Below are 21,757 nucleotides of genomic sequence, written 5' to 3'. Positions count from 1 at the left end.
GCGGAGGCCCGGAGCCTTGAGAGCAGAAGGTAAAGTAGTTTTTATAAGAGAGACACCATGTTTTACAAGTGACAGTCATCACATTTTTTGTGAAGGCTCATCCCCAATGATTTGGATTCAGAAGATCATACAATGATGTGTCCATGTTTGCTTCTGGAACAAATCTAAAGCACCTCCTGTGATTGCGCTAGTTTGAGTCGGTCAGTCAATCATTTACCTTATCGTGTTTTTTTTTTCTATTTTAATTAAATTCCAAACAAAAACTGAGCTTCACCACTTTCAATTATGAATTTAAAAATCCACTTAAAATGTGAACATAGCCGGTCTGTGAAAATGACTTCCCTCCCATCTTTTTGTTCTGCTGCCAGTCTGTCTTCCTTCCTGCCAGTGTGCATCTGCCACATCTGACAACCACCTCCTCATCTTTCTTCTTCTTGTGTTTACTACTTCCTCATCTCTGTCTTCCAGGTTTTCAGTCAGCGCCACTTCTAACAAGGAAATAGACATTGAAAGGATGGAGCGGTCTCTGATGAGTGAGCATCACAAAAAAACCCTGATGAGAGAGATGCAGACACACGGGTCTCTGTATCTCCGTCTCCATCTTTTAGTAATTGTCTAGCTCTGCTCTTCCCTTCGTCTCCAGAGACGGAGAATGCAGCTGTGAAGAGCAGTAAAACTCAACCATTATGCTGCTGTTTTCTTTCTGTTCTCATGGCAACTATTCCCTCCTTCTCCTCTGTGTGGATGTGAATGCCTCGAAGCATACTGTATGTTGACCTCTTATTTAAATACATATGCACGGATATGAAGTGAAGTGGTTGAGGTAAAACAATTCACAAATTGCATAAAAAGGATAGTTTGGTGACGGTCTTTCCCCGTTTCTGTTAACAATACTAATTTCTCAAAATGAATGTGGCAAAAATGACGGTGCTAACAGAAAATATCAGCCAAACATAAAAAAAACAGTCAGAGATTATCATTTTCACTCACCCACACAGTTGTCACAGAGGCTGCAGTGGGAGGCCCGCGGCGGCCTGAAGATCTTGCAGGTGAAGCAATACTTCAGCTTGACCGTCTGGCCGTTGATGACCACCTCCTTGGTCCTGGGAGGAGGCCTGTAGCCTGTACCGCCATTCACCACGTCTTGGTAAGATCAAAGAGAGTAAAACGAGAGATAGAGAAACATAAGAGTCAAACTACTGCACAGTGCTTTCTGTGGTTTCACTCAGGCCCTAATCGACTCCCACACACAGTACTATAGTGTGGCATGTGGCATTGATTGTGAATACTCCAGTGGCAAAAAAGAAAAATCACTAGCGGTGTATTCGGCAAACTTCTGGATGGGACACGGTAGGAATTCAATCATGTCCATGTTCCATTGCAAGAGGAAAACACCAAAGTATGAATGACTGAACTATCCGATTGAAAGTATAGATAAGACATTCTCCATTTGTAAGACGAGCCAATAGAATCCACTGGATTCTACCGTCTATAATCTGTTCAGGTTGTCTGGTTGAATTTGTCTCGAGACTGTTGAATCTCTACAAGGCCTTGGTGAAGTGAAATCCTTACCGATATGCAATTATCTCTAGCTCTGATAAAAAGGTATATGTCACGATATATCCGTAGCTTAAAACGTTTGAACATAGACAACCCACACAGCTCATTATATTTAATTAGTTCCACCAGTTTAGCTCTTTAGTAACCTTTACAGGTTCAGTGTCAAACCTTTTGTGCTGCTGATGAAACAAGCGGGTACAGTGACTTAACTTGAAACCTAGTTCAGGTAATATGAACAAGTCTGGAACAATCCAGCTACCACAGTGTTAAAGCACCAGGAGAAGTCCCGTTGTTTAGGTGTTCATAGTACATTTCTGGTTATACTAGCACCTCGAGTGAAATAAAGAGCTGTGACAACAAACTGTCTGTTCCTTCTGAAGCATTAGAGGAAACCTCTCTGAAGAGTATTCCGAGATCTCTGGGAAAAAAAAAAAAGCTGTCAGGAAGATAAAGACACACAAGATGTGTTTAAGTCATATCGATCAGACAGCAACTGGAAGCAGCTGAGTGGGCAAAAAGCCATCATGTCAGCCTCCTCGTGCCGTTTTTAGACATCAACTGTCATAAACAGTCTAAGCCGTCACAGGTTGAGATTTTATTTTTCAACTAAAATCATAGTCAAAGAAGCCTTTCTGCTGGTCAAAGTCATTTGTAACTGCCAACCAAACCTTAGCAGTACACCAGTACACCAGTGTCTAGTGGGAGATCCCTCAAAGGCCTGAGAGCTTGAAGCTAAAATAAAGCTTGGTAGAGTAGGAAGTCATGTAACAGAACACACACACACACACACATTGCCCACTCACACCCTCATACACAAAGCTAAATGAGGATTCAATGTCAGCCAAACTGTGCTAGGCGTTGCCTGTTGAGGTATAATGGGAAACTAATTGCCATCCCGCTGTGTATGTGGAGGAGAGAAAACTGGGACCTTTACCTTCACAGATGGAAAAGTGTACGATGATGATGGCTATTGGCTAACATACAGCACTACTGACCTCGAGCCGCCTGCCAAGATGCACGAGGCAGCACCAGCACACCCTGTTCAGTCAAGCAGCCATTTCAAGGTCTCGTCACACAACAGCTGACTAGACAGAAAACGGTTTCAAACACGCTATAAAAAAAAGTGTGAATTATCAATCATGAAATTGATTTTCCACAATTACGAAGAAGACTAGTACTTTCTAAACATAAAAAGACTAGTTCAGTTGTGTAAGTTTGACAGCACACACAGATTATGGGATGCTGGTGTTAAACAGTGGTTGTATAAGTGGAACATATGCCCGTGTGGTAACTCTTTAAAAAACAGAGGAAAGTTGTTCTGTGCACAAGCTATCGAGGGCTAAAGCTCCTCCTGCAGTCTCCGGTGCCGGTACAAAAGGTGTCGTGAGATATTTCTTTTGATGAACACTTTTTAAATATGTCAAAGCTCGGCAGCTTATGTTTCACTTACACTGTAATGATCGCTCACACGGTGGGGAACAAAAAAGTGTCTCATAATCTGGAAGCCATGAACTCTTATAACAGTCCAGCTGTGTTTTGTTTGAATGCAAATTTTTTTTAAAAACTGTGAGCTATTATTATCCCCTAGTTTTGCTTAGTGTGGTTCTAAATGCCATAATAAGAGTAATTCTTATCATATTCAAGCCATGAAATAGGAAAACCTTTATACCTCTCCAATTTATATCGATGTCACTGCAATTTTTCAAAACAATTACTAAGTAAGGATTAGCTGATGGCTAAATGGAGGCTATTCACTGGTTTACCAACTACATAAGCAGCTTTCCCCCCCCCCCCAGTATTTGGTCTAACTACCGAGCCCAACGCTAGATTGCCCAGAAAACATCTCTTTACTAACAAACTAACTTCACACGTGGAGAAGGAGTGAGACATGCATTGATGATCAGTCTGTAATATCCGTTTATCTGTTCTGTGTTAAAAGCTTTGCTGTCCGACTATAAGACAAGCAGCACCTGTCCCACAGTTAAAACAGCAGAAGCTGACCGGCTTTGAATGCCATGTAAATAGACGTGCCAGTGCTTCTTCAGAGGATTATGGGACATTTGTTGCTGTGCCAAGCTGGTTTTAGATTTGGTTTTCTGCTGAGCATAATTTCTTGATGCGGCCACAACATAAAACAGCAGCATTAGTATGGACCAACAAAACACTGCAGTGTTTACAATGTTCGTCTAGTCGGATGTGCTGTGTTCACAGCTGAACTACAACGCTGACTGTTTTGTTATGTTGAATGTATAGCATGGCCAATAAAATCCAACACAGAGTAAAATATGTGGAGCGGTCCGTCTGCACTGACACGCTAAAACCAGCAGACATCTTTGAGGGCAAATAAAAGCCCCAAAACAAAGTGCCAGTAACATATAGAGCGCTTATGTTAACGCAACGTATTATTGTAAACTAATCCTAATCCAGCAAAAAATGTTCACACATTTCTGGGTCACACTTAGCACTATTACTGAATCACACATACTGTATAGATTGTGTGGCAGCTTTAAGGAGGTAGAATACAAACAATGAAATGCAAATTACAAGTACACTTAATTTGCTCTTCTACTCCTGGATATTACTCTGAGCTCCATTGTTTGAAAAAAGAACGAGCGGATACGAATAGAAGATGCTCAACATCTCTCAACCGTTCTCTATTCCACAACAAGGCAATCTTGGGCACAGATAACTAATAGGTTATTACTAGAAGGTGCTGTGGGTCATGTGGTGGTGTCTTTACTGTGACCTCATCTGATCTTCACACGACACAGAGCACACACCGTTAGGTTTCCTGCATATATATTTTATGTTATTGAAGTGCATTAAGATAAAAGGTGTGTATGTGCATGAGAAAGCTGGGTTAATGCAGGCATAATGGATGGAGCAACAGAGAGTGGATGATCAGCATATTGGGTCAACCCAGGCCAGTGTAATTACTCCTCCACAACAAGTTTGTTTTCCATTGTCTCCAATAAAACAGCTCTACAGTGACAGCTCTGTTCCTGTAGATTCCTATTCCCTGAGGCTCTATCATGTCTTTTTCAAGTCCATGTCATTGTATGCCTGGGGACATGCCAAGAATGAAGGAAGACAGGGAGAATAATAGAGGAGGTTATTCTGCCTAAGGCACTTCAAAGAGTGTAAAGTGACTCTTTACACCACACACGATCAGAATATCGTAACGGCTGGATTGTACGATAAGATTTAAGTTGAAGGGAGTGTGGATAAACCTGTGACGACGTTACATAACCCGGTCCTGGGTGTTTAGGGGATGCTAAATAAATGCTAAGCTTCTCCTCAGCGAGGAAATCAGCAATACAGCTTCCTTCTGATGAATACACGCAATACCCGACACTGGCATCTTTTAATTTCCCATGGGGAATTAAAAACAATCAAAATAGTGTTAATCATTCTGCTTGTTGTAATTGAGCCATCTACACTCTCCTGTCCTCTCTTCCAAGCAGTTTTTCCTCCGTCTCTGTGTCATGTTGAACTCTTTTAAACTCCTCCTCCCCTGACGACATGCCCCTTTGTCAATCATAACAAGAGAGGATAGGCTGTTCACAAATGTACAAGTTGAGATGTCAAGTGGCTTAGTAATGGAGTCCTTCCACTGGCTGCACACCTATTACTTATTATTCAGCCAATAACAACGGAGTCAAACATGAACGTGACCCGGGGCGGTTGGGTACACCAGAGACGGGAGCGGAGGGAGGAAGAGAGTCGTGGCAGCGATTTACGTACCAGCATGAATTATGATTGGGCCGTCGTTCAAAACAAGGTATCAACTCATTCTGCAAGAGGACGACCATCTCTTCGTCAAACAGACACACAGTCTACTGTCGGGGCAAGGGCAAAAGATGCTTTGACAGGAGTTCAGGAGACTGTGCGTCTGATAAACCCCGTCACTGTGAGAGACCACATCCTGGAGTCACTGAAGCACCGTGGCTGCTATATTTCACTATTTTTATTTCCACGGTTGGAGACCAAGAGGAGGTCGGAATCAATACAGCCCTGTGAACGGCACAATATACAATGATAAATGCAAAATTGGTGCCGGTGTTTTTTTTTTTAATGTTTCATGGCATGAATCAATGCAGTGGTCAGCATTTAAAGGATAGAACTGCCAAGATTGAAATAAGTAGCCACTTCTAACATCTTGTCATCTTCAGGACACAGAAGCTCATAATGAAAAGAGCCTTAGTTCACTTAGCCTGATCAAAGTCAGCGGCACAAGCAGACCTATAAGTCCAGCGAGATTGTTCACAGTGTCTTATCGCTACGGGGAGAGCAGGCTGGATCTAATGCGATTAGGCTGGATCTAATCTGAGAGGGTAGCTCGGGCTGGTCTCTGGCGAGGAGCTTTGCATTTGAGTTTTGGCATCTGGATGAACTTTCTGGTAAGTACACTGACAAAAACCAGTCCTAACAAAACATTTCACAACAACAAATAAAAGCGATAAACACAATGTAATTAAAAAAGGGTGCAAGTTAGAGAATGATGTGGGTTTAATGAATTGCTTTGGTCCTCATATTAAAGTAAGAAACATCTCGATTGATGAGACAAACCCTGGTTAAAACCTCATGTTTGGTTTGGAATTTTTAACAGTTAGACGAGTTCATGGCCCAGTTACCGGAACACCATAGTACCTAAGATTTTGAATGCTGAACAATTATAGAGAATGATCACATGACACAGTGAAATATCTCCGATTGCATCAGCAACAGCGCGTCCTGCTTTTGTGCCCTTAGCTCGGCTCACGCTTTGTACAAGCGGCACACTTGTCAGCAGAGTAGCAAAGCACAGTTTATTATGATGATACACACTTGGGAGTGAAAATTGTCACGGTGCACTGCCAACGGCGGTGGGGTGCCAACAACAAAGCATAAGTCAAAATCAAAGCAGTGGGGCCGACTCCAAGCCCCAAGGCAAAAACTATGATTTTCAACCCACGCATACTGCATGGACGTATTCTTTGCTTTGCTTAGCTCGGATGAGCTTCTATTCAGAACACATACACAAATATTATACAAAAACACAAAACACTAGAATTAGAATCACCGCCTTGCGGTTTTATGCCTCCAGCCGACCAGTCGGGCTCCAGTTCATGTCTGTCCAGAATGTCCTTAATTTGAACATAATTGGCATATGAATTCTTGAGTTATGGCCAAAAACGTGTTTTGTGAGGTCACAGTGAGCCTCAGGAGTGCAACGGATCACAAAACTCATGGTTTCGATCGAATCACTCTTTTGAGTCACCGATCGGATCAACAGTGAAAAAAAAAAAAAGGGATCAAATATAACTTTTAAAGATGCTCCGATCACCAACTAGCCATATCGGTCGACACTGATCATTTTGTCCTTGTGCCCCCAAGTCAGTGCAAACCATCAAAAGTTCTAAATCGAATCGTGGCAGGGGATCCGTACGGATCAACTACGATCCGATACACCACTATACGACTACCAAGTTCTAAATCGGTTCAACCTCGAAGTGGACGTTTGTGCCAAATTTGAAGAAATCAGCTCAATGCACTCCCAAGAGAATGGAAGCACCACAGTCCCCACATTCAAACACCCATAGTGACTGCTCCTCTAGTCATGAAAGCCTAAATGTCCTTGTAGCCTCACTGATGTGTCCATCTTTCCTCCAGCAGCACAAGCTCTAAGCCTTCCAAAATCCGTTTCCTCTGCTGGCCCTAAATCATGGCTGGCAGCTTTGGAAAAAAAACCCAAAAAAAACAGCGTGGCTGCCCTGAGGTTCACCAGCTAGCTTTGACAATATCAGGTGGAGGGAAGGAAACGGGCAGCAATTACCATCTCTCATTCTGATTAATGCTTCAGAAAGTCTTCTGGATTTGGCAAGTGGAAGCTGAACTGATGCCAAGCTGTCTGGTCCTGACATATTGGGCAAGCAGGCAGACATGAAGAGACATCAAACGCAGCACACTGAAGGCAAATCAACTCTCGTCTCCATCTCAAGCGGGGATAAACAACACGCTGTGCTACCCTTCCTCCAGCCCTTTATAGGTGCACACAGTATGTCTGCTGTATTCGGAGTACACTGTGACAATATACTAGTCACCCTTTGCTAGCAGTTTGAAAAAAAATAATTTGTGCAGGAATAACGGCCTGAGAATGAGGATGACTGTACACAGTAATATCTTTCATATGAAGCAAAAATGCCATTATTTGATTTTGTCTGGCTAAACTTCACACCACCCACCCTAACCTCCTTTTCACAGACATTTGGCAGACAGCAGAGATCTGCTCACAGTGACGACAGCGGAGGCCTATCAGCTTTCCCTCCTTAAGTACAGGCAGCATGAGCGACCCTGATGTCTCACAGTGCACAGATATGTTGTCCCTCGTTGTTTAGTCAACAGATCAATAGGAGTGGTGTCCAACCTGAGCCTTGTAGCACTTCGACTTGAAAACATCATCATCTATTCATGAGGCTGCTGGTGAATTACAAAACGTCTTGGACTACTGGAGGCTGAAGTATTCAGGGATTTTTGTTTCAACGATTACAGCGTCTAATAAAGTCTAATAAACAGGTAGTTCATCATTTGTAACACTCAATAAATGTTAGTTATGCCCTCTAATTGATCAGGATTTTGTATGGAAAATTTGATTTGAGATATATGTGTGACAGTTATGTAAATCGAGTAAACCAGTGTTGCGCATTAAATGGCGATTTAAAAAAAATGCAGTATGTGAGCATATAGGAAACAACACCTAAAGTGGTAAAGAGCCATTACATTATGGCAGCTCTGACAAATAAAAAGGAGTGAGGAAAGGAGACAGAGACAGGCAGACACTGTGAGGCTGGTTGCTGTTGGGGCTTTGGATGGGATTGGATGATCAGGTCTGGACTAAGGAACCAGGGAGGTGGTTTGAATACAGAGACACTACAGTAGAGACACTACATCACAAAGACTACCAGAGACCGACGGAAAGAAAGAGCAAGAGTGCAATAAGCAACTCAATGAATAACATGGGTTTCTGCCTTTTTACCCACTTGTGGAAAACAAAGTGACCTTTACCAATGTCTTAAATCTGAAGGATTCAAAGCATCTGAAGGATCCGCGGATAAATGCTCATGCTATAACAAGCCAAGTTCTTTCAAACGGAACATAATGGAAACCATAATGTCCCCACACTACAGCAGTCTATTAGTCTACTGCTATACGCTATTCTACAATTGACACTTAAGCTTAACTTCTTCTTTATCTAGGCCTTTTCTTGAACATCTGTCTGAATGCATGCGTTAGAGATGCCATGGGCTCCATTGTAAAGCTGTGTTGAGTCCTTGTAAACACATCTGTGCAATTAAGCTGGTGAGAAAGATGTTACAATAACCGAGAGGAATGACAGCAAAAGCTACAAAAAGTAAGAACCATGTTAAAAAAAACAACAAAAAAAACAAAAAGAAAAAAACAAAACAGAATTTTCTTTTGGGGAAAAGCCTCATCTATTCTATCATTTCACCACCTGTGAAAACACAAAGTCAGCTACAGGCAACAAACAACAACATGTCAAAGAGATTCCAGTTTAGAAACAATTTCATTTCCAATTTGCTACACTTTGGGATGAAATGATGGCAGAGAGGCTGACAGAGTTTGGTATTTAGGTCAACGTTGTTCATATTTTCAGCCTTTCAATTATTTATCCTCCGACAAGAACATGCTTGCCGATATAACATGGGAGTGTTGCACAAGTGAAGTTTCAGCCCACTGCTCCAAGCGCTCTGTGCTTTACCGTCCATCCAAAAGCTTTTAAGTCGCCTAATGAGATTAATTAAGCCAGTCGAGAGTTTGTTTAAAGAGGCCCCAGTGGCCTGAAGCACGGCAAGGACCATCGCTGGCAAATAAAAGCTTCACATTCAAAATAAAAAAAAGGACCAAAACTTTGAAGGTGGGGGGTTAAAAAGAGGGTTTAAAAAGTCAAACCTCGGGAGTAAAGTGGTGATAATCCATCTAGCTACAGGGCAGCAGGACACTTTTGGAGACTGGTGATTTAGTCACGCAACTTACTAAGCTGACATTGTTTCCAGTGTGAAGTCTAAAGTGCCCTTTATTATCTCCTTACCTCCTCTGAAAGAGGCCTCGTGTAGCGGACTACACTCGGACTCTGAAGTATTGCACTTGGAGCAGCTTCTATTATGGCTGATGGTTGCATTTATGTAGTGGCCTCATACAAATTCTGAACAGGTAAAATATTTTTTCACTGCTTTCATATAGTCTTTCTAAAAACACCAAAGCTAATGCCAGAGCTCACCATTAACTCTGATGCTGAATGCAACACATGTCCACATAATAAATATTATGTCAATTGTAGAGAAAATAAGCCTTGGATCTCTTTTTACTGGTAAAACTACATCTGAACAGGGGTTGCATCCAGATAATGGCTTTCATGCATTAATGCGTGTATTTTAAGACTGAATCCTCATCACAAACTGCTGTCTCGGCTGTTTCTGACTCATGGCGAGCTACCGTCAGTGCTGCGATGCCGGTAATTCAGTTACACCGTATCAAGTGGTTCCAAATGCACCAAACAGTTTTACCTTTCACGTCACACATTAGATTAAGAAATTATCCAGATGAAATGTACGAGTCAGGTCAAAATCAGATGGGGACCCTAGGATAAGGTGGAGTGGAATACACTGAGCAAAAGCCACTTGGTCAAAGCAGCACCGATACTTCACCTCAGTGGAAGTCAGTGGAAGCTTCATCCTCATTTCTTTGGCTACACAGACAAACTCCAAACACATCGGCAAGACAATCTGGCACTCTTTATAGGAGGTTGTAAAGGCCCACACACACACTAGGTCCCTTGGAACTCAAAGACAAATACAGTATTTAAGATAAAGGTAACCACTGGCTCAGACAGGGAGGAAGAGCCTACAAAACACATCAACTGAAAATAGTGGTTGGTAAAAGAATAACTAAGGGCGGGAAAATCTCAATAAAAAGGGTTTTTAATGCCTATTTTCGTATATAAAATAATTAAATTAGAGTCTTACCTATTTGCCTCTCCAGGTCAGCGGCTTCATCTGGGGTGGCCCTGGGCAGCACCCCTGGGTCAGTGAAGCTGGTTCTCAGGAGCGTCCCCAACACAAACAGAAACAGTACACCTCCTATGACCGGGATGACTGGGGTCAGCTTCAGGGCAAGGAACGGACAACTGGAAGAGACGGATAGAGAAAGAGGAAATAAGCAAACAGCCAAGGGTTCTTCTGTCTGACCAGCAATGCTTAGCTTAGTAGTAAAAACCTCAAAGTTCAAATAGCCAGAATCGTGGAGGATTACTGGACAAACATCAGCTGATGGCCCTAGGGGCAAGTGTCTGTCTGCCCAAATAAAACCTGGTCTTCGAAATGTTTGTACACAGCAAGCCCGTAAGAAACACTGAACTCCTTGCATTCCAGACGAGCCACGAAGTTAAGGAAGTGTTAATACCGTTTGACTTGACAGTAAGTGGATAGAGACACACATATACGGTTGTAATCTGTTCTATTGAGACAATTTGTCATAATCCCATTAAACGTCCTACGGTGCAGGTGGTTATTACTGTAATCACATTAGGTCCCATAGAGGTGGGGCACAGGCTGTTTGTGGCTGGTCTACTGGATTGAGTTTGGGGTCAGCAGAGCAGCGCCATTGATTCCACACAAGGGAAACTAAACAAACATGTGGTAAACATGTTTTCAGGAAGGCTGTTGAGGAATGGAAACAAGCACTGTGAGTTGAGCCAAGGTTCACAATAACAAGTGTTTACATAAAGGCTCTTGTTCATCTCCTCATCTATTGAAATAAAGGGAGAAATCGCAACTTCAAGTTTTGATTCCTTTTTTGTTGTTGCTGAAGATCCATCTGTATCAAATACTTTTGTCAAGTGACTTTTACTAGAATAAACTTCAGGGCAAAAAAAATAATCTGAATATCCCTCTCCAAAGTGCCTCCTGTTAGTGCAGGTATAGGTATAGTAGTCATTGTATGCACTGAACCGTGATGCAGTACTGACTCCTGCAGGAGAAGCACCATTTGTTTTGCACGGAGGCTGAATTACATCGAATGATGAAGAAAAAGAAGTGGAGCTGGTTGGTGGATTTGTATTGCGGCTATTCACTAAGTCCATCGGACTGCAGTACATGACTGACCGCCATTTAAAAATCAATGCAGAGTAACGATGACTACGGGTCGTGAATGAGCCGAGGACGCTTAAAGTGACACCGATGGCTGTAATAAGGCGACAGAGGTCCACAGTTGTGGTCACCCTGTCTGTAAACCATGAAGGTGTTCAACACTATTTTAAAACTACTGTTACAGAAATGCTGCACTCAAGCTTTTTTCAAAATGTCACACTGTACTGCCCCTATTGAAATGCATCAAGGCAATATTCATTGATTTTTTTTCTCCAAGTAGAATGTATTATAAGTTGCTGGTGGACATCATCTCACTACCCCCCCACCCCTATCTAATCAGCCCTCAGATGGCAACACCTTGGGAGGGCAGCTACATCCGCTGATCTATGCCAAAAGCAGTTATTGTGAGAAACCAAGCCAAACTATATTTAGGCTTGCCATGTTGGGTTCCTTCACAATAGCGGATGGAGAAGTTGTAAATATGGGCCTGGAGCATTTACTTAGATTTGCTGATATGTGCTAATCGGGGTTCTAGCTAGAGCTGCACCAATACCATCACCGGTGAGGGCGCGATACTGCACTTCTACTAGTGAAAGTACCCCGATACCTAGTATGCATGCATTGTCGTGGACACATGCAGCCACTTTCCCCAATAAGTCTCCGCTGCATCGATTAGTTTAGCTGCTGAGCTATTTGCTGCGTCTCTGCCTGGCATACTCGGTCAGGGTTTACGCCCGGGTATTGCAAGTCTGGCGTACCGTTAGCGAGTGCACAGACTCTCTGCTCTCACCTGATCGGCTGGAGATGGGAAAACGATCAAATATTTGAGACCCAAGCAAAGAACACAAAGGCTTACAAATGTGTTAGTGCACTTTTGAAAGGACTCATAAGGCAGTTAACTATTTTTTATTCAAAACAAAGAAGACTAGCTCTGAATCGGACGCACACAATATTTAAGCCGTTTTCCAACAATGTCTCAGCTGTGACAAACACACCATCTAGAACTCGTGCCATTATCCCATCTGAGTGGACAGTCCTGCTGCTTCTCTACATCTGGAGTGAGACTGAACTCAGCAAAAAAACAACACTGGGTTGTCGGGGACATCAGCAGGGAGCTGCAGGCAGGACAACACTGAGCCGCACAAACATTTCTCCAGTTAAAAACTCGCCTGGAGGATCCCAACGTCGTCGTGTTGGACGATGACTGAGTCAATGGACACAACTTGTGTTAGTCACAAGCGAACAGGGCATCCACTCTACAACCCTCAGCACCACAAAAGAAAAGGTTTTAGGGGTCTTCAACAGATGTGTTGAATACTGTTTAGTAATCCTTGTTAACAGAGGGAATGTTGTCTCTGTGTGTGCTGTAAAGAGGAACAGTCACAACCGAGATAAACCTTGAGGGAGAGCTGGTAAAAACTAAGCAAACCGTCTTCTTGCTCTACTGCCAAAGAAGGAAACAAAAACGATCAGTTTGCTTGGAGGATGCCAGCAGATTTCTGACCATTCAGGCCGTGCTGAAAGGACAATTCTTTAAGGAATACTCCAGACATGCAGGAAAGGAACTCAGTGCATTGTCTCCTGTCTGGAGGGTTAAGTGCACGAAAAATGCATCATCACCATCATGACAAACACAACCACCCTATTGTTGGTCATTTACACAAAAATATATTCACAGTACAGGATTTGCCCCTTTTTATTGTTTTTGAATGTTGTTTTAATTGTGATTACTTTTATTTGTGCAAAGTTCCTGCTGGCAAAAGATATCCGTAACATTAAGCTTATGTTCAACCTTTGTTTCCTCATAATGCATGTAATACTTGACTTCTTCATTTACAGGGCTTGTATAAAGACAATAAATTAGTCCATAAATATGAGATATGAGTTTACAGATAGTAATAATCCCTCCTCAGCATTGTAGAGCTTAGTTTATGGCTTTTTCCAGTTACACCTACAGTCTATGGACATATCTATGGGTGACACTCGTTTTCTTTATTGATTCTTCACAGTTCATTTTGTTTGTGAGCCCTCTGGGAGTTTCGGAGAATAAAGTCTAAACATGCATATTCTGAGCTTGCCAACAAATTAGAAAGAGCTAACAGTCAATTAACTTTACATTAAAAAAAAAATAATAATAGTAAAATCAGGGACAAGTCTGCGGATTAACACTGGAAGAGTAGAGTCCAAAGCTTGGCGCCGTCTGTCTGCATCTGCCCCAGAAAAGCCGAACATTTCAAAGTAAAGTCATTAGCCTACATCTATTCATCTGTACCCACTCAATCTGTCCTCTAGTTTGTCTGACTGGTTACACATCACATTAATGAATCCACCAATTAGAGGCGCTAATGAGCAATCGCTGCAGTTGTAAAAAGCTTGGCAGAACTTGAGTGAGGGTCCGACATCTGTAACAATTAATCCAAAGCTACGATTTGAATGGTTTTGAAGTAGCTAATCAATGAGGAAGTCACGCCCTCCACTAATACGCCAAATACATGCAAAGGTCATTGGGGGCTACAAATCCACAGCATCATGAGAATGACCACGTTTGTGCTCTCAACAGTATATTTCATAACTTGTCATCTGGCAAAGTGGTGATGGAGATGGCTGAGAGAGCAGGACAAGCTGCCGCCTTCATCCTCGGGCTATGTCGCAATGTGTCGGACGTCAGGCACGTAGTGAGAAGGCCGTCGTGTGTTTTAGAAAGAGGTGGGTCGGTAGGAACGGACAGAGATTAAACACCGACGCCATTAGAGAGGGAGGATGGACACCTCTTCTATAGACGTGGTTCAATAAAACCACTCTAGCCTGGTTCAAGATCCCTCTGAAGACGATGTCTCGGGGGTTAGTTATTATCAGTCACTCAACATGACATATCCAAAGTTACATCTTAATTTTGCTTTTAGTTTGACACCGAATCTTATATTTAACTGGGAATTTTAAGAGCTTTGTTGCCATGGAGATGGAACAGTATCCAATAACAGACATGGTCCATTTTGAAAGGGAATGTGGTTACCCTGGAAACAGCCACATGAGTGAGCCGAAGCCTCCGAAAGGAAGAAAAGGAAAAACATTCAACGAGATAGAGACGGCGTGATGGCTTTCATTACAATCACTCTAAATGGCTCAGCAAAGAAGTGTGTTGAAGGGGAGGGAGACTGAATTATTGCTGGATTTGATCCAGAAATGCGTCTGTAATTTTAAAAAAGTAACAAAAACAGAAATCTAGGCTCAACACATGGGACGCTCAGCAGCCAATGTAAAGATTACACTACACATACCTCTAGGCAGATCATCTATCATTGGTGGGATCGTAACCAAACATTGAAATGGAAAATATCAAAAATAAACTCATTGTAACCCCTGGAGCAACAAGCCAACACAAATACTGTTGTTGGTCAATCAAAGCTGAAGCTGTGTACTGTGATGAAACAAGCCAAGTGTACAAACATCTACTGTAGAGCCAGTGCTGATAATTGTTCACCAAAGAGCTACCCATTTACAAAAGCGTACAGCATGACTGTCACGGTCGGTGTGAATTATTATTGACAGCTACGATACCCAACGACACCATAATGATATATGGCTAACGCATCTGCAAGAGATGTTAATGCGTGTCACAGCAGAGCAAAGAGTAGCAGAACGCACAAAGGACTGATGGACTTTAATCAGAGAACGGTTACAAGTATTCACACAGCAGCAAGGCACGTTATGTTGACACAAGCAAAACCCTAATGTGTGCTTTGTATTTGGATAAGAAAGGCTCGCTACTTCATTGCTTCAGTCCGTTGGAGGGTCGTCGCTCTTGAACTGACAGACTTGAGCCTGACGCATAGAAACGTTAGCAGATCAGGTTATGTAATACAGCACTGAGTTTAGTTTTGAATCCCAATTATTGAATTAGGACTTCTCAGAGTAACTTTGAGCGAGGAAGGGACAGAAACCTTAGTGAGGAAGTGCGGCTGACCTCGTTCTTTTAAAGAGGTGCGATTGGTCAGAAACGTGCTCTTAGTGATAATGAAAAGTTGTAGCCTATCATGACGTGTTGGAGTGAATTTGCTGACATTGCACATCCTGCGATGTGACTATTGCGCTTCAACGTCGATGCTAAAAACGATATATCATGCAGCGCTAGTGGCCATCCAATCATGATTAGCTTATTACAGGCATGCAACAGCTACACATTGATTGCTGTCAGGAAGAGAATTTCGACAAACATTTAATAAAAATGCTTCTTAAATAACTGCCTTTAACTACCTCGACTTTTTAGTGCGTCGTGTCCCTTGAGCTGCGTTTGGTGAAAAGGATCAATATGAAGTCTAACTTCCGTTTTTAGTAGTCACGTACATACACGGTCACATTTATTAATCTATGCAGCAGCTTGAATATAAATTGAATTGAACACAATAGCTGCTCGTGCCGTCACCCTTCTACATTATTGTAACAAAGTGCTTCCTCGGTGTGGGACGCATTCATTATTTCCACAGAATACAAAAGGTAATCTTTCTACATCAACAGGGTCTCCCGAGGTTTTCGCTTCTCATTTGCCTCCCAAAGGGTGCATTAATCTCAACAATAATCCAATCCAGATTACTGTTATCACATTTCCCACTAAATCCTCTTATGATGCCAACCCTGGGAGTTAAGCTCGGGGGACTTTCATCTCCACTTGATGTAACCGTGTGAAGCCCGCTGCACTGTTCACTGGCTGTCCTTTCAGTGTCACCTGGGATGAACTGCACCCCTGTTTACTTTCTTCTTCAGCCATACAGCTTTAAAAAGGCAATCAATATCCTGTGATCTGCAGGAAATAAAGTCTGTCAAACATAGATCATCCGTCCGCCAACATTAACAGCATCTGGGCCTGCTATTCTCTCCGGTACTTGCTCGAGAAGAAATATAGTTTACCGGGAGATATCACTCAACGGTGATGCGGTACCGAACACATGAATGTGTTTAAAATGTGCTTAACGTCTCATTACTCATCTGGGCTACAAGGAAACACGGCTTTGTTAGTTTTGCCTTTTGTTACGTTTTGATTGCAGGCGAGGGCAAGACGTGAACCTCCTTTTAGCCGCAGGCCAAGTCATTTGTCAATGAAACAACTGAACATGACATGCTTTTGCAAATGGTTACAGTTCTGCCCAGACTGCTTCATGGCATCTTAATTTTCCTGCCACCTTTCAGACAGACGTCTGTGCCTCAGAGGTATGCACTGGTCATGTGTGCATCTGAGAACTCTGCAAATCCGTTGGCATAACCCTTCCAACACATGCCATGCACACAGTGACTCCTGGCACAGGGAGTGGATGTGCTAGCACGGGAAAGCCGTGCGACAAACAGAGGGTGCTGGGTCGATTCAAGGCTTGGAGCTAGTCTGGGAGAGGAACTAAAAAAAGCAAACAGCTGGGCATGACTCCTGGTTTCAATGAGATCAGCCTCTTGATTCTACAACAAAACAGACCGCGGCAATAAAGTCTCTGACAGCATGTCTTGCGAGGAATTAAAGTCACATTCACAGCTGATATTTATGCTTAATTAAACAGTCAAGTACGGCATGTCCATCTAGCATTTCATACTCTGATGCTGTGCCTGTGTGTGAAAATGTTTATTTCTTTTCCTCGATTCAGTGTAAGCCTGTGAATGGCACACTACTCTAAACTCTTATTTGACAGCTTGGCCCGAGAAGAATGCTTCTTTTGACTTAGACTAAGTCTACCATGGGTGTGACTGTTACGTGGACAAAGACTCTTTCGCAACAGTTTGATTTGACAAGTCGTGACTAGTAAAAATGCAGATTGGAATTCGGCAGGTGCAAAATGGGTGTGACCAGAAAGCAAGAAGCTTTCAACACCCCATCATCAAAGAGGCTTCACCTGTAAAACTACTACACAGTCATCCAAACACCTAACACACCGTTTACATGTCAGGTGGATTACTCATCATGAATGTAAGTTTGCGAGTAGGACCCAGTCGGTCTTCTTCATAAACTAAAACCACGTGATGGCATTCATGACAGGATCACTGCAGTAAACCACCTGCTAAAGTCTGCAGTTCTTTTCTGATTCTAACCAAGATATCTACCGAGCAATCTCTCCAACGGCCAAAAAGCAGGTTAGGCAACTACCCATGAATCAGGTTGGTTCGACGTAATTCTGGCCAAAATGTCTGTAGGACTGGTTCCTCAGCATCTTGTTGTACTCTGTGCACAGAAAGAATGTCCTCCTGAACTGAGCCTGTCAAGCAGCACCCACTTCCAGGCTGCTTTACTGAAGGACATAAATCAGACCCGCCTAAACAAGCGGGAGACTAAATCAAAGCCTGACATGCATATATCAAGTAGATGTGCTGCCCTGATCTCCTGCAGACAGACTTTAGTTTCAGTGTAATTTAATCGAAGAATGTGAGCCTTTCTACATGGCAAGCTAATGAACTGTTTGTGCAACCTCATCACTGTCAAATAAAACAAATAACGCTGCAAGTCAAGTAAAGATTCCTTTTTTTTTTTACCTGTTAAGGAGCTGCAGGTTAAACATCCAACATGTCATCAAGTTCACAGTTAACCTTTACAGTTTGATTCCTGTTGTATGGAAAAAAAAAAGAAAAGTCAACAGGCCAGTTATTTAAACGCACACAGGGCACAGTTGTTCCCAAAAATAAGCAATACCTAAAGCTTAGCTTGTACTCGCCCTCATGAAGCCGGCGAGAGGCGCGCGCAGCAGAAAATGACGTATTCACTTGACTGTCACAAATAGTTAACTGATAAAATATCTATTCTAGAAAGAAGGCCAATTTACCTTTAAATTCTTTAGAATCCGGTGATCTTAAACATTTCCATTTGAGCATATATTTTGATGGCCAAATCAAATTGTTTACAGGATATTCAACCTTCGTTTCCTGAGAATACATGCAATACTTGACTTCTTTCTTTACAGGGCTTGTACAAAGGCCGATTAAATAGTCCATGCATACGAGTTTACATATAATAAGAATCCCTCCTCGGCATTGTGGAGCTTAGTTTATGGCTTTTGCCAGTTACACTTACTGTCTATGGACATATCTATGGGTTACACTTGTTGCATTTTTGATTCCACACAGTAGATTTAGTTTGTCGGAGAATAATGAAGTGCACAGTACATGGAGGATAAACGTCTCCGTACATAGCGCGCTGCGGAGGCTCGTGCTACGACGCCAAGTCCGAGTATAAACAAAGCTTAACACTTTGGAGGCGGGACCATCAATGAACCCACTAATCAACAGGCGGCTACAACTGAGACGGTAGAGCGAGTTGTCCACTAACCCCAATGTTCAATCCTCAGCTCCTCTTGTCAAAGTGCCCTTGGGCAAGACATTCAACCACAGTTGCTCCGGACGGTCAGGCCAGCACCTAGCTCGCTTTCCCTGCCGTCGGCGTGTGAATGGGTGGACTGGAGTGACTGAAGGCTTTGGATAAAGGCCTAAAATAATGCAGCTTTTCATTTCAGCACTTGGAAAAAGTTCCTACAATAATCAAACACACATGTAGCCACTATTCACTGCTTATTGTCACTGTCCTAGTGACTGCATTACATCCTATGGTCCACATCAAATTCGACTGATTTCCAATGTTAGGCCTTCTCTCTGTCCTCTCGTTCTTAAGATCAATGTCACTTCAAACATCTGCTCGAGTGAACTTTTTTTACGAGGCGTAAAGGGAGAGACGGCAACATGTGCAACAACAGCACACGTGGATATCTGGGGGGAGCCAGCATCAGAATAATAAACAGACCAGAGTCTGCCGGTCACGAACAGAGGTTACCGTGTATGGCTGAGCACCGCTCAGACAGACAAAGATAACAAGCTCAAGGGAACATGGAGATGTAGAAAGATCTCCTCTGGACTCCACAAATCAAAAGATCATCTTTAAACAAATATGGACCAGATTGGATCATACCACAGTCAAATGTAAAATGCCATTTTAAGCTACAGAGACAATTCAACAGACAGAAGGCGCCCTGACAAACACAATGAGGAGCTGTTCTCCAATATGCTGACAACTGGAGAGCGGGGTTAGAAAAACACATCTAAATCGAAACGCATTACACTTAATGACAACAGAAGCCAATGTGCAGGTCTGCTGTCTATTGCCCTGTCCGATAACTGTCTCCTTTCAGCTGATGGGAGTAGAGTGTGGGGGGGGGGAAGAAAGCCAGGAGGACCTGGTCAGCCCGGGGGCATAGACGGACGAACGGGGAGGACAGTGCTAAGCTGAAAAATGGCTTCGTGGTTGCATGGTGTTCCTGAAAGCGTCCCCTGTACTCACAACAAACAGAGAAACAGAGGACAGTACACTGGGCCCAGCTCCATCGACAGGCCACGGTGTAGGAAATGAAGCTATCTGAAGGGGGGAGCGGTATCGTCAGGAAGCATCTGGCATCCTCCGTGTGGGTGCTGGGGATCGTCCAGGTTCAAATGGACACTGCGGTACGTCTCCCCTCCCATTTCAATATTTGTATCAACTGCTCCACAGTAAAGAGGGCTGGAAGCTCTAGCCTGAGATGCCCTCTCTCTGGCAGTCTGCCCTTTGGTCATGGGTTGTGTCTGTATCTCTGCTGAGGGGACAATGCATTAAAAGATGAAGTGGTCCAGAGGTCACTGCTGATAGATGTTTAGCGCTGTGTCTGTGAAGGACTTCACACACACACGGGGCATACAAAACAGAATAGTGCCGATGGTTTGGGATGAAACATATACAAGAAAGTTCCCAATGTGACATCTTTAAATGTCTTGTTTTGTCAGAATAACGGTCCAAAAGATATTCAGTATACAAGTAAAAAGAGAGAAACTGAAACTGAAGAATGTTTCTTGTTTTTGTCCAATAAGTAAAGCTAAGTATAAAAATTATTTTTCTCTCAGTGAATAGATTGATTAATCTACTAATTGTTTCAGCATTTCGTAATATATCTCTGGCAAATATAATTACATAATTGTAAGTGCTTCGTAAATAATATGTGGACAAAACATTTCATCACACAAACATCACATAAAGTGAAGTTGTTTAAATAATGTTTGCGTGCATACTCTTTACCGTCTTTTAATTTACTCCTAGATCATTAAGCATGGGCTATCTTTACAATCCAGATACTGAACAGCAGCCTTCAACCACAGCACATATTTTGTCTATTAAGCTTTCTCTGGTTCTGAAGCACTTTAGCCTGATAAAGATGTGTCCGATTGAGCAGCAAATCTCATGCTGGAGCAGGATCCTTATCTAGTGTAGATGGGCTTTCTGAGATGATAGATGACGGAGCGATCACCGGGGCCTCATGGGGAGAGAGGAAATGCACTCTCACTGTCTTGGTACACACTCCGGGGCTCAGGTCGGTGTCTGTATCGTGCACCTCAGTCACAGCGGGCCAATCTACGACATCCGGGATGAGAAGACGACGACGAGCTGGACAAGACGGTGGAAAGGAGCACGTTCTGTCTGTGATTACAGGTCGTTCTACCATTGGGAGAAAGAAAGAGGGCTCCTTTGGGGGACAGTGAGGCTGTGATTAAGGGAGAGCAAGTGGCACACACAGAGAGACGAAGGCTGTGTAGTCTACTCCATAAGTCACGGGTGACTGATTGGAGGATAAGAAACAAAAAGTGTAAAGTAACCCGCTGCTAAATTATCATGTTGTCACTATAAAAACGTCAAATTACCGCACGACACAATATGCATTAAAGTCCATTACTGGACATCCGGATCTGCTTCAGAACAGCAACTGGTCAAGATCTTGCTCAAAGACACTTTGGTGAAGTTAAGGTTTGAAGCCGATCCCTGTACCCGGGGTGCTCCCTACAAGTAAGGACAGCATGCCAAAACAATGACGGTAAATATAAAACAGAAGGCTGTCTAAGATGCATCCCACACGCAACGGCAAGAACAAACCATAAGCAAACTTAAAACAGGAAACTCACACCACAGAGTAGTTTCCATCAGCAACAGCCCCCCGGCAAACCACACTGCTTTTATTAGAGATACTGTATATATATATATATATATATATATATATATATATATATATATA

At 42.8% G+C, this 21,757-nt stretch overlaps 1 protein-coding gene across 2 annotated transcripts in view; it reads right to left on the bottom strand.

Moving 5' to 3' along the window:
• zdhhc14 (zDHHC palmitoyltransferase 14) overlaps positions 1–21,709 on the bottom strand; it is a 33,948-nt gene extending 12,239 nt beyond the window's left edge. For both annotated transcript variants that reach the window (XM_031847039.1, XM_031847040.1), the window contains exons 1-2: positions 10,584–21,709; positions 991–1,143 (exon numbers count right to left, since the gene is read on the bottom strand). In XM_031847039.1, coding sequence (XP_031702899.1) covers positions 991–1,143; positions 10,584–10,983 — 553 coding nt within the window. In that variant the 5' untranslated portion in view covers positions 10,984–21,709. The remainder of the gene's footprint in view (positions 1–990; positions 1,144–10,583) is intronic.
• Between the last annotated feature and the right edge of the window lie 48 nt (positions 21,710–21,757).

The sequence above is a fragment of the Anarrhichthys ocellatus genome, unplaced genomic scaffold (genome assembly GCF_004355925.1).
Source record: "Anarrhichthys ocellatus isolate YVR2014 unplaced genomic scaffold, GSC_Weel_1.0 scaffold7, whole genome shotgun sequence".
NCBI lineage: Eukaryota > Metazoa > Chordata > Actinopteri > Perciformes > Anarhichadidae > Anarrhichthys > Anarrhichthys ocellatus.
Note: the sequence above shows the minus strand (reverse complement) of the source record. Positions and strands in the feature narration are given on the sequence as shown.